The sequence below is a fragment of the Anastrepha obliqua genome, unplaced genomic scaffold (genome assembly GCF_027943255.1).
Source record: "Anastrepha obliqua isolate idAnaObli1 unplaced genomic scaffold, idAnaObli1_1.0 ptg000009l, whole genome shotgun sequence".
Classification (NCBI taxonomy): Eukaryota; Metazoa; Arthropoda; class Insecta; order Diptera; family Tephritidae; genus Anastrepha; species Anastrepha obliqua.
The window spans coordinates 526577-539204 of record NW_026562178.1 but is presented as its reverse complement, the minus strand read 5'-3'; the positions used below and the strand labels follow the sequence as shown (position 1 = coordinate 539204).

The 12628-nt window shown below is 39.2% G+C and overlaps 1 protein-coding gene across 4 annotated transcripts in view; it reads left to right on the top strand.

Moving 5' to 3' along the window:
* Positions 1 to 12628, top strand: part of LOC129251166 (plasma membrane calcium-transporting ATPase 1) — a 267827-nt gene that overhangs the window by 138043 nt on the left and 117156 nt on the right. For all 4 annotated transcript variants that reach the window (XM_054890525.1, XM_054890524.1, XM_054890526.1 and 1 more), the window contains one exon: positions 10811 to 10949. In XM_054890525.1, coding sequence (XP_054746500.1) covers positions 10811 to 10949 — 139 coding nt within the window. The remainder of the gene's footprint in view (positions 1 to 10810; positions 10950 to 12628) is intronic.

The following is a 12628-nucleotide window of genomic DNA, read 5'->3' as shown; positions in this document are numbered from 1 at the left end:
CACGACAGTCGGTTCTACGTAACCGGAGCGACCCGGATTTATATCCGGCCAAGGACTGTCACTGCAGCAGCATCCTCCGTTCGTAGGGGAGTTTTCATGCTGCTCCAAGAACAGCAGCTTTACACATAAATGCACCTCTATGCATGGCTACACAAATAGAATTATAAATAACAGATGATAGAAAATTCACAATATAATGAATCTCGTAATATAAGCAATTTAGTGGGCGCCCAATAGGATTTTATAAAATCACTAATACTTTTTCACAGTCGGAATTAATAATTCAGTATATTATTTGCTATGCTATGACTTTCATGCTGCTAATATTATTTAAAGCTAAGGTTAAACGATGATTAAAAGTAACAGTATAAAAACGTTGGTGTAAAACTTTTATATTGTATATTAATTATAAATACATGAATGTGATTGTTGGTACTAATAATTTACGCAAGGAAAACGTTTAGAAATAATCCTCTTACACTTAAGAAACCAATTTCGCTGGTACAACCGTTTTACATGTGCTTGGAAAGTCTTAAAAATAGCATAATATTACATGATTAGAGGTGATATTAATATTTGAGAAAAACTAAAAAAGAGTATGTTTGAAAGGAAATTCGACAAATTCATGGAATTCGGGCAACTAAAGATTAGCCAGAAAAATAATAAAATGCTATTACATCGTCGATTAAAGAAAGAAAACGGTCAAGACTTTTTATTTCACCTAATATTTGGCTATTATCTTTCATTATAACATCATTATTTAAGCTATCATATTCAATATTAGTATAGTTTAAAAATGTTTCATGCAATTATTTTATTGCTTAAATTATATGCGACAATTATACGGACACTTTTTATTTCCTCAGGTCTAAGTTAATGCCTCTTTGCAGAAAAAATACGCATATTTTTCGAAATTTCAGATAAATATTATTAAATTACAAATACTTTTTTACTTTACGATGAGACAATGGTTTCCAAAGCCTAGAGTACTGAAGTAGATATAATGGTTGTTTTCTTCTTTTAGGTATATAAGTTTTGAAATAAAGCACTGAGAAATTAGAGAAATTGTAAATATATATTTTCTGCTTTGCTAGCTAAAAATTTTACGACATTCAGGGCTTATAAATATTTTCTTATTTACTAATCCCGAAGCTAGCGTCATTACAGAGCACAATTTGGCGCGAGGTTCGCTTCGGTTTTGCACTCATTTTAGAAATTAGTTCTAAAATTTGAAAATGCATCTCATATGGTAATTTTCTAGGGTGTACTGAACAGAACAGTTGGTAAATGTATAATCGAAAAAAAAAAACAAATAAATAATACGTAAAATTTATAAAATATAATTGAATAAAATTTTTGAAATGTTTTTTTTTGTTTACTTGTAAGTAAGAATACTTGTAGATTAATTCCTAAAAATACATCCATGTGTGCAGTTTTTAATTATATGTAACTGTCTTTGGTCCCTCTCGGCCAAAAGTTAATGTTCATGTTGTTGGTCAATCCAATGCAAAAGCCGATGAAGGATAAAATTACCATTTTTTTTTTTTTTTTTTTTTTATTATTATTTACATTGTAACTAGTTAATAAATTATAAACTAACGAACAATTTGGATTTAATTTTGTACAATACAACTAAATTTAAAGATACTCTGCATCAGGCTTGCAGGGAAATGGGCTACTGCGTGAGTTGGTGCGGTTTTTTTTTTAAAATTACCATGAAACGTTTTTGTGATAATATATATTTAAATTGGTGGCGCGGACCAAATTCAGAATGTTAGAACTTTTTAGGTAAGAATCTTTAACCGCTCATATCAAGAAGTAGCACTAGTGTCGGATGAATATGAGTTATGGTTCCACCAATATCATTGAGGAGTAGACGCGAAACTCTTTATCTCACGAGAGTACTGTCAAAACGTTAATTTTCATAACTTTGTCACACCAAGAAAATCACGAAATCTGAAAATTTGCAGGTTTGAGATAGGTAAATGTGGCGTAAATTTTGGATGCTCGGTTTCCCAGTAGACCAATGTCATTCATATGTACTTACATATACAACTTCATTCGGAGAAATAGCGTGGTTTTTAACAATTTGTTTTTTTTTTTTTTTTTTTTTTTTTTTTTATTTATGTTAAACATATATATATATATAATTGGCGCGTACAACCTTTTTGGGTGTTTGGCCGAGCTCCTCCTCCTATTTGTGGTGTGCGTCTTAATGTTGTTCCACTAATGGAGGGACCTACAGTTTCAAGCCGACTCCGAACGGCAGATATTTTTATGAGGAGCTTTTTTATGGCAGAAATACACTCGGAGGTTTGCCATTGCCTGCTGAGGGCGACCGCTATTAGAAAAAAGTTTTTCTTAATTTTGGTGTTTCACCGAGATTCGAACCAACGTTCTCTCTGTGAATTCCGAATGGTAGTCACGCACCACCATTCGGCTACGTCGACCGCCAATTTATGTTAAATAACAGATGCTAATAAAACATTTTAATGTATTACCGAGAAGAGAACCTCGATGGCTTCACTATTCGTGCGGGTTATTTAGTCACGTTATCGCGTTCACAGCGTGGTTCGCAATTGAAGCGTATTTTAAGGCCTATTATTCGTGTCCAGTTGATCGACATTGATTTTTTTCATGTAACGTTTCGACGTTTACGTGTGCCTTAAGCCTAACGATGACAATTTGGGTAAACAATTTTGTGAGATAATGCTGGATCGATTTCGTACGGTGAACACTATTTTTTTGGACCAGAATTACGGATATTGGTCTCCTAAAAGATAGAACCCACTATTAAAATATCAACAATCACTTCATAGTCTGAAAGTGAAGGCTTGGTGTGCATTGTTAAGCAGTGAAATAATGGACCATATTTTTATGAAAATCGTGAAATTTCTGTGGACGGACACTAAAAGAAAATATCGTTATCGACGTTAATGGCATCCCGATATCACTTCTCCAATAAGTGGCATGGAGTTACTGAGTCCAGATTCCAAGAGTGTAACAGTTGGAGAAAATAATAATAAACAAATCCGCATTTGTTTTCTTCGCAATTATTATTGGAATAAACTTTTATCATTGATAATTTATTTTAATTTATCTTTCCAATACTGTTATCCCTTGTATGTACAAATTTTAAATTTTTGATTTATTAAAAACTATTTCTGATTCATCAAGACTATTATGCATTTTCTAAAGAACAACATTTCTTTGTCTTTGCCCCAAGTGAGGAGTTTCGAAATATAGAAATTAAAAAGCAAGGGTGAAAGGACACCACCCTGCGGTACTCCGTGCTCTATTTTTCTCTGTTTAGACGTTTGGCCTCGAAATACCACCGACGAGTGACGATCATTCAGGTAGTTCGCGGTCCACCTCTTCAGCCCTGGCGAGAGTGTCGACTGTAAATGTCATCTAGTAGCGTGGAATGGCTGACTGTATCGAAAGCCTTTTGTAAATCCAACGCTACTAGGACAGTCCTCTCGCAGGAGCGGTTTTGGTTTAGTCCGCGGTTTACCTGGGTGTTAATGACGGTGAGTGCCGTGGTGGTGCCGTGCACTCTTCAGAAACCATGCTGGTGTGAGGCTGGGGTCAGGTGTTCTGTAAGGAGTGGGAGTAGAAGGGCTTCAAGAGTTTTCACTACTGGGGAAAGGAGAGTTATAGGACGATAAGACTCCCTTGGGATGGCGGGTTTCCCTGGCTTCAGTAGTGGGACCACTCTCCCTAATTTCCTCTTATCAGGAATGATGAGAGTTTCCATGGACAGGTTGCAGACCTTGGTGAGAAATTCTACTCCTAATGGACCCAGTTTTTTCAACATCAGCATGTTTATTCCATCAGGGCCAATGGCTTTAGATGGTTTCATGAGTTTAATGGCCCCCTGAACAGGAGGATGCAGTATAAATTGCTGGCTAAAGTAGCTCGCGCATCTCTTCGGATCCGACGAAGTACGACCGTTGAAGGTGATATCCACCTTGTCGTTGTGCTTCGTCGGGTTCGACAGGGACCTTACGGTGGACCAGAGCTTGCTCACACCAGAGGTGAAGTTGCAGGACTTCAGATGCTCTGCCCATTTAGTCCGCTTATGTCGGGTTACCAGTTGCCTGATCTCCGAATTGAAATCCTTTATCCGAGGATCTCCTGGATCGGCCTGGCGTAGGCGATCACGCTCGTTCGCCAGAACAGCTGCTTCAGCTGGGAAATTGGGGCGCATGTCCCGGATCGTACCAGCGGGTATGAAGCGAACCGCGGCGGCTGTGATTGCCTTGCGGAATGCGCGTTCGCCTGCGCGCACATCGGTGGAGATGGGTAGAGCGGCAAAGATGTCCTCAGTAAATTCCGCGAATCTGGTCCAACCAGCTTTGGTCAAGTGGTCTGATGCAAGCGATAGCATAGGGCGCCAGGTTATGCTATTTATCAGACCTGCGCTAGCAATTGTGATGTCACGCGAGCTGCTGCAATTGCCCATTGCAGGCTTGAATGCCAAAGATCGTGATGCGCATTAAAGTCACCTACCACCAATCGGTTTTCACCCCTGATGGGCGCACCAATATCAGGGAGATATCCTGCCGGGCAGGAGGTGATAGGGTGATATATAGATATTGGCCCTTATTATGAGCAACATTCGATCTTCGACTATAGTCGAAAGTGCTGATCGAACGAATTTTCATTTGGTATTATGGTGCTCATTCGTTGAAGAATACGACTATTGTGAATTTCGATCGCTCGACGCATTTACAATAGATGATTTTTTCTCAGCTGATACAGCAAATCAAAATAAAAGAAAAACCGATTGTGTTGAAATTCTTTGCTAACAATTTTAAAAGTTAAAAAAAGTTTTTTTTGTGCAAAGTGCAAAAGTATGCAATTCTTAGAATATTATAGAAAAATCTAAAAAGTATTAAATAGAAGCCTTTACGACACAGTTTCTGTTTTATTTTTGTTATAAATTTTCTTTATTCAATTATTCGTCATTCGTTTTAATTCCTCCCATTTTTTTGTTGCTTGTACTTTGGTGGAAATCCCTTTTGTGAATTGTGGATTCTCTTCCATTAATGCAACTAGCCTTTCTAATTGCTGTTTGGTACTCACGACTTTCGACCTGCATAATATTAACAAAATTAGTAATATATATATTTATTATTTGGTTACTATAAAACAATAAATAATCGCAAATAACTTACATTTTAACAAGTTTTCCCACAATACGCTACACAATCGAAAGCAAAGTTGCATTCGACTCTAAATTCGGTATTCAACGAAAATTTCGACAGGGCTGCACCGCTCATAATACCAAATTGACATTCGATTTTCGATCTTCGACAACCAACGAATATCGAAGATCGAATGCAACTCATAATAGGGGCCATTATAAATTTCGATTTAAATTTCATTCTAAGGTGTTGTCCCTGCGGTCGGTGCCTTCATCGATGAGACGATACTGCACTGTATGGTGGACTATGAACGCTAGGCCGTTGTCTCGCTCGCGGTCCTTTCTATGCACGTTGTAGCCGTCCCTGGTAATCAGGGGGGAGCTAGCGTGCAGTTTTGTCTCTTGATACCATACCGGCTCATGAAGTCGACTATTTCGTCAATCTTGCTCTTGAGTCCGTTGCAGCTCAGTTTTGATAGCTTAAAACTTTGCTGGAGTGTAATCGTAACTCGGGGGGGGTGAGGGATGCGTGGTGTTGTCTACGTTGGTCCTGCTGTGCGTTCCGCAAAATTTGTAGTGGCCCGACGTTGACGGGGGGCCGCGCCACTGGGGGCGGTTGCGGGTGCAGAGCTCTGCAGCAGGGTGCAACGAAGTCACGTGTCCACTCACGGGTGGCGTGCAGGCCGGTTCACCTTCGAAAATGGCACCAGCCACTGCAAGAATTTCATTGGACTGTAGTCAAACTTCGAGGAACTACGGTCTGACACACGGAGCAGACTGTGCGGGGGACCAAGAGCTGCTGGTTTGTCCCCGCACTGGGATAGGAGCAGGAGGTTTGTGGGTCAGTGAGGGAGTTGTGTTGCGCATGGGGGCTCCTTACCGTTGAGGTGTTGTTGGTGGCGGCAGTTTGACCTCCCGACACTGAGGGCGGTATCGCCGTTGAGGCAGGGGCCGCCTGAGGGCGGGATCAACACGTGGCCACATACTTTGTGGACCACTCCCTGAGAGTCTTAAGGCCTGATCAGGTCTTAAGATGGCACCACCCGTTGCACTTATTACACCTAACTGAGGTGGAGTTCGGGTGGAACCGTTTGTGGCAGATGCAGCAGTAGAATACTTCTGGTCCGGGGTTGGGTTCGACGCCAGCCGTCAAGAGAAATATTTGGAGCAAACGTAGTGTAATGGATTGCTCCTGTGACGAAAGATTGGGGGTGGGATACGGTACACTAGACAGGGCTAGTTTACTGGGGCGGCAGCCCTTGGTCGGGAAAAACCCGAGTTATTCCGGTAACGTAGAACCGGCTTCCATGGTAATGTTGCACTTTGGACTTCTTTGTCCTGGTGGTGGAGAGGGTCGCCGTGGACTTCTTGGAGAAAATTGCAGATTGCTCGCAGTGAAGAAGCGAGAAAGGTCGGTGAGGTAAGGGGTGGGGTGATGTTGGAGAGCATCGTACGAGCCGCAGAACTTAATCGCTCAGGCACAATTTTTTATAAGAGCGTACAATTGCTGGCGTATGCCGATGATTTTGACATCATTGGCCTTAACAACCGCGCTGTTAGTTCTGCCTTCTCCAAACTGGATAAAGAGGCAAAGCGAATGGGTTTGGTGGTGAACGAGGACAAAACGAAGTACCTCCTGTCTTCAAACAAACAGTCGGCGCACTCGCGTATCGGCACCCACGTCACTGTTGACAGTTATAATTTCGAGGTTGTAAAAGACTTCGTGTATTTAGGAACCAGCATTAACACCGATAACAATGTCAGCCTTGAAATCCAACGTAGAATCTCTCTTGCCAACAAGTGCTACTTTGGACTAAGTAGGCAATTGAGCAGTAAAGTCCTCTCTCGACGAACAAAATTAACACTCTACAAGACTCTCATCATGCCCGTCCTAACGTATGGCGCAGAAGCTTGGACGATGACAACATCCGATGAAGCGACGCTTGGAGTGTTCGAGAGAAAGATTCTGCGTAAGATTTTTGGACCTTTGCACGTTGGCAACAGCGAATATCGCAGACCATGGAACGATGAGCTGTATGAGCTTTACGACGACATAGGCATAGCGCAGCGAATAAAGATCCAGCGGCTACGTTGGCTGGGTCATGTCGTGCGAATGGAAACAAACGCTCCTGCTCTGAAAGTATTCGATGCGGTACCAGCTGGTGGTAGCAGAGGAAGGGGAAGGCCTCCTCTGCGTTGGAAAGATCAGGTGGAGAAGGACTTGGCTTCACTAGGTGTGTCCAATTGGCGCCGGTTAGCACGAGAAAGAAACGACTGGCGCGCTTTGTGAATCTCGGCCAAAATCGCGTAAGCGGTTATCGCGCCAATTAAGAAGAAGACTCCCGCCACGGCTGAAGAGGTGGTCCGCGAACTACCTGAGCGGTCGTCACTCGTCAGTGATTTTTCGAGATCAAACATCAAAGCAGAGGAAGATTAAGCAAGGTGTACCGCAGGCTGGTGTCCTTTCTCGCTTGCTTTTCAACTTCTACATTTCGAAGCTCACCCAACTACCAGCGGGAGTTTCCCTGATCTCATACGCTGACGACTGGACGATAATGGCGTCGGGCAATGACATTGATGGCCTGTGTTCCAAAGTGAACAACTACCTCACCGACCTTTCTCGTTTTTTCACTGCGAGGAATCTCCAACTTTCCCCCACCAAGTCCACGGCGACCCTCTTTACCACCTGGACAAAGGAGGTCAAGCTGCCCCTCAGGGTAAAAGTCGATGACACACCAATTCCGACTGTTAACAATCCCAAAACTTTGGGTGTAACCTTCGACAGCTTGCTACCCTTCTCAGCGCATACAACCGCAATTGCCACTAAAGTCCAAAATCGCAAGACGGTCCTCAAATCGCTGGCCGGCAGCACTTGGGGCAAAGACAAAGAACTGTTGCTTTCGACATTTAAGGCAATTGGTTCGAAACTATGCTGCGCCTGTCTGGTCGCCTGGAACTAGTGATTCGCAGTGGACAAAGCTACAGACATGTCAAAATACAGCCATTCGGACAGCGACCGGGTGCCTCCTGATGTCTCCCATTCAACATCTACATAACGAGGCACAAATGCTCCCAGTAGCGGAGCACAACAAACTGCTCAGCAAGCAGTTCGTACTGGGATGTTACCGCAGGTTTCACGCCTGCAGACACCTGCTTGAGCCTGAGCCGCCTCCCAGGCACGTCAGGAGACACCTCTTAGACTACGCGGACGAAATTCAGCCACCTTCATGAACTCCCGTCCTGTGAATGCCGTAATCGGAGTCCAACCACCTATTGCAGACGAAGAGCTCCAGTTTCCCCGTGAGACTCGTGTAACACTGGCACCACTACGTTCTGGATACTGTAGCAGGTTAAACTCCTACATATCCAGAATCGACCCCGACATTCCAAACACATGTCCGGGATGTGAAGGTACCCCGCACGACACTAACCACCTCTTCCCATGCCCCCTCAAACCGACTCATCTAACCCCCCCGGTGATATCATTGGACAATGTGTCCTTAAAAACGTTGCTGGAAATGCCATTTCGGCCATGGGAGAGCGCTATAGAGGCACTATAAATTATAATTTTTATGCCCCGAAATGGAAGACAAAAGCTCTGGCGATCTGTGGTTTCATAAGGATTTCGCACCATCCGATATAACCAATCTTTTTTGCGTGAAATATTGCATTCATGTTATCAGCCGTCCCGGCGGTGTCAACTTGTCACCTGGAGCTGCAATTGGACGTCGTTAGACAACAATGAGCTATCCCTTAAGACGAAAGCTAACATATTCGTGAGAATCAGTGAGCATGCCAGAAACGGTCACTAAAGTCTTGGGAACTTGGTTAACAAGATATGTTACTTTGAAGCTAAAAGAGACATGCATTAATGAAATTGTGTTCCTATAATAACGATAAAGTTTAATTACCAGCTAAGTTGGAAGTCCAGAATTACTCCTAAGTACTTTGCACTGGGTGAAAGGGAGAGAGTATGTGCGTTAATATTTGGTAGGGTAAAAATTGTTACCATGTATCTGGTGGTAAAATTCATAAGTTCTATGGGGTCACCTTAGTCGATTTAAATATATTTTACTATATTTATTTATGTTTATATTTCTTTACCACTATTTTTTTAGGGTTTTATGTACAATATATATATGTATGAATATTTTTTATATACCACGGGGCATTTGTAATCGACCTTAGATTTTCGGATTGATATCTTTGGAGTATGACAGCATTAGATTTACTTGTGGTGCCATATATTTGGATGCCATATGTTCAAACTAAATAGTTTTAAAATTTATTTCAATAAAATCACTTTGTTTTTGAGACGAAGTTCAGACTTGGAACCGAGTAACCAGTACATTTTTCTTGTTTTGATTTTAAGCTGTACACGCTTAACTTTTAGGTCTTGGTGCCAAGTTAGTCTTCTATGTAAGTGTATCCCGAGGTACATAGTTCTTGATTTAAGCTGACCTTAGGGCAATCTCCTATATTCAAGGTAAAGGTAATTAACCTATGCTGATTTTATGGCATTTACCATGATGTTTTATTAGCAGAGCCAAGATTCTAGTACATTTAGCTGATTTTACACAACCTCAGACGCTTCTTCAGCAGAATAGCCAAATCCAAGAATAGCAGTATCATCTGCATATGTGGCCGCTGTATATTTTCCGCCTTTATCGGAAATTGGCAGTGAAAGGAAAGTTTGTACAGGTTGGGCCATGCACACTGCCTTGCGGGACACCAGCATTAACTTCATATATGTACATATATCAGATGTATCTTCATTGATTTTAACAAGATATAATCTGAGGTCTAAGGAGTAAATGTAATGATGCACACTGTTTCCTTAATTTTAAATAACGACCCCGCGTGTCACACTGTCAAAAGCACGTCTGAAAAAACTGCCGAACAATATTGTTTCTTTTCCAGACATCTGAGAATGGTTTTTACGATTCGATGGCGGTTCTCTGGAGTTCCATGTAGTTACCTATATTCAAATTGATGATCAGCGGTAATAAGTAGAGATTCCACTATTGGCAATAATCTACGAAGAAATATTCTTTCGGGTATATTGTTAGTAAATTTATTGGTCTGTAGGAAGATAAGCAAATTTCCAGGCTTACTTGGCTTTGATATCATTATGATTTCATCGCATTTCCACTGAGTAAGAAAGTGACTCAGCCTAAAGCTACAAATAGAGCTTAGGACCAGGAATAGCAAGCACTTTCTCGGTGGTTGCTTAATTGTCCATGCGTCAATGTAATCTTGGCCAGGAGATTTAGAGCTTCTAACAGCTACATACATTACGGCTCTCACTTCGGATAGATTTACATGAGACATTTTAATTTATTTAAATTATTGTAAAAAGTTGAAAATTTTGATGATAGTTTTTTGCATTTTGTTACATTTGTGCGAGTTTTCTACGGGGTTAGGAAATTTAATTTATAAAGTGTTTTGTTTATAATATTTTTATAAAAAATTAACGAAAAAAATATTGCTTGAAATATATTGCGCACGTTGTTAAGTGACTAATTATGTGAACACGAGGGTATACTAATGAATTTATTATATTTATGAGCAAACGTTGCATTTACAAATATAATATATGTAATTATTGAGTGCATGTTCTTTAACTTATTTCGCGCACATATTTTGTGTATTTTCTTACAGATGGGGTCGTGGGCACCCCGAGGAATATACCGATGCCATGCATTTGGGAGAAGAACGTTTTGACTCAATTGATTCTGATAAAAAACCACGAGCTGGTCAAATTCTTTGGATAAGAGGATTGACTCGCTTACAAACTCAAGTAAGTGGTTTCTGTCTGCATTTCGATTTTGAAGTATTAATATATACATTTATATACTTACATATATATTATGTATATATATACTTATATATGACAACCTTATGTATATATAGATAAACATTTACATATTATATGTATATACTATATTACATTTATTACAACAAAGGGTTTAATACTCGTACATTTCTTAAGTACCATTTCACGTCATAACTACATTATTTATAAATACATGTATAACATAATTCACATTTTACAATAAATTTATACTTTTTCATTTATTTAAACATAATTCAACCTTTCGTATATATGTACGTACTCCTTTTTTATAATTTTAGTTTTACATACCATATGTACATATATACGCATTATAGATATGAATATATATATGTATATGCATATACATATATATATTTCTCTCGTTTTATATATCAAATACATATATATATACAACCGTATATAAATATATACATATGTATGTATCTTATGTACACATATACAAATATAGTTGTTTATTTGATAAATACCCCATATCCAGAAGGTTGTTTTTAGCTTGCATACTTTTTATATTACATTTATGTACTCGAACACGCCGATTGGGTGGTACGGAAAAAGAATAGAAGGGTTCGAAAAATAACTCTTACTATTTTAATAAGAATGTCCTTTTTATAAGGTAAATAGACCATGCTGGCAAAATGTCAAGGCACGCATTTCAAATACATGTAAAGTGATATACATACATAAATATGATAGTTAAGAAAATTCGAAATTTCCAGGCTAGTATGCCCTAGTATGTTTATCTGCACGTTGTGTACATAATTATAGCCTTTCATACAAACAGTATATCGCTTTTTAGTTCAATACAAATATTTTATTATTCATCTGCGTTGCTTACCATTGTGCATGTCTTTCGCATATTGATTTTTACCTTCCGGGTTTGGGGTACTATTACTTCATAAAAGTCATTTTTTATGTTTTCATGAAGATTCTTTAATGACGTATTAAAAATTATCTATTATACATTTGAAATTTTCAGTATTTTTAAGTTCATTACCATTTTTGTTTTTATACCTACTAATCGAAAAGGAATTTTTCTGAACAATAGACAATACGAAAGTATTGTACAAAGAATTTGTATTTAAAAGCAGGCGTGGCAGTTATGTTGAAGTTGAAAGCATACTTGTTTGAGCAAAAGTTATGAACAAAAGGAAAATGAAAAAATATATGTCAGTCGCGTCATCATTGGAGTGGACAAGATATAATATATTGCCATTTTGGACAATTTTTATAATATATAATATAGAGTGTTAGTATAAAATTTTAGAAAATGTATGATCCGAAATTTTTTACCAGTGCTGCAAAGCCAAAATGTTAAATTTGTATGTTTCTTACTCATTTAGCTGATGATTATCTTCTTTTCAATAGCAGCTACCTTTTTTGTAAAAATGTTTGTGGTAAAGATAATGGTTTTCTTGTGCCAATTTAGTTCAAAATGAAAATAGCATATGTTTTTGTCCAGTATATCAACTCAGTAGAATTTCATGTTGTACTGGAGATTGCTTAAAAATTCTTGTTGACCTTAATTTATCTTTTTCGTATGTATCTAGAGTAATATGTTCCACTCGGTAAAAATATTGTGCTGCAAAGTTTTGTTCATTTATTGTATATTAAGGCGTATGAAT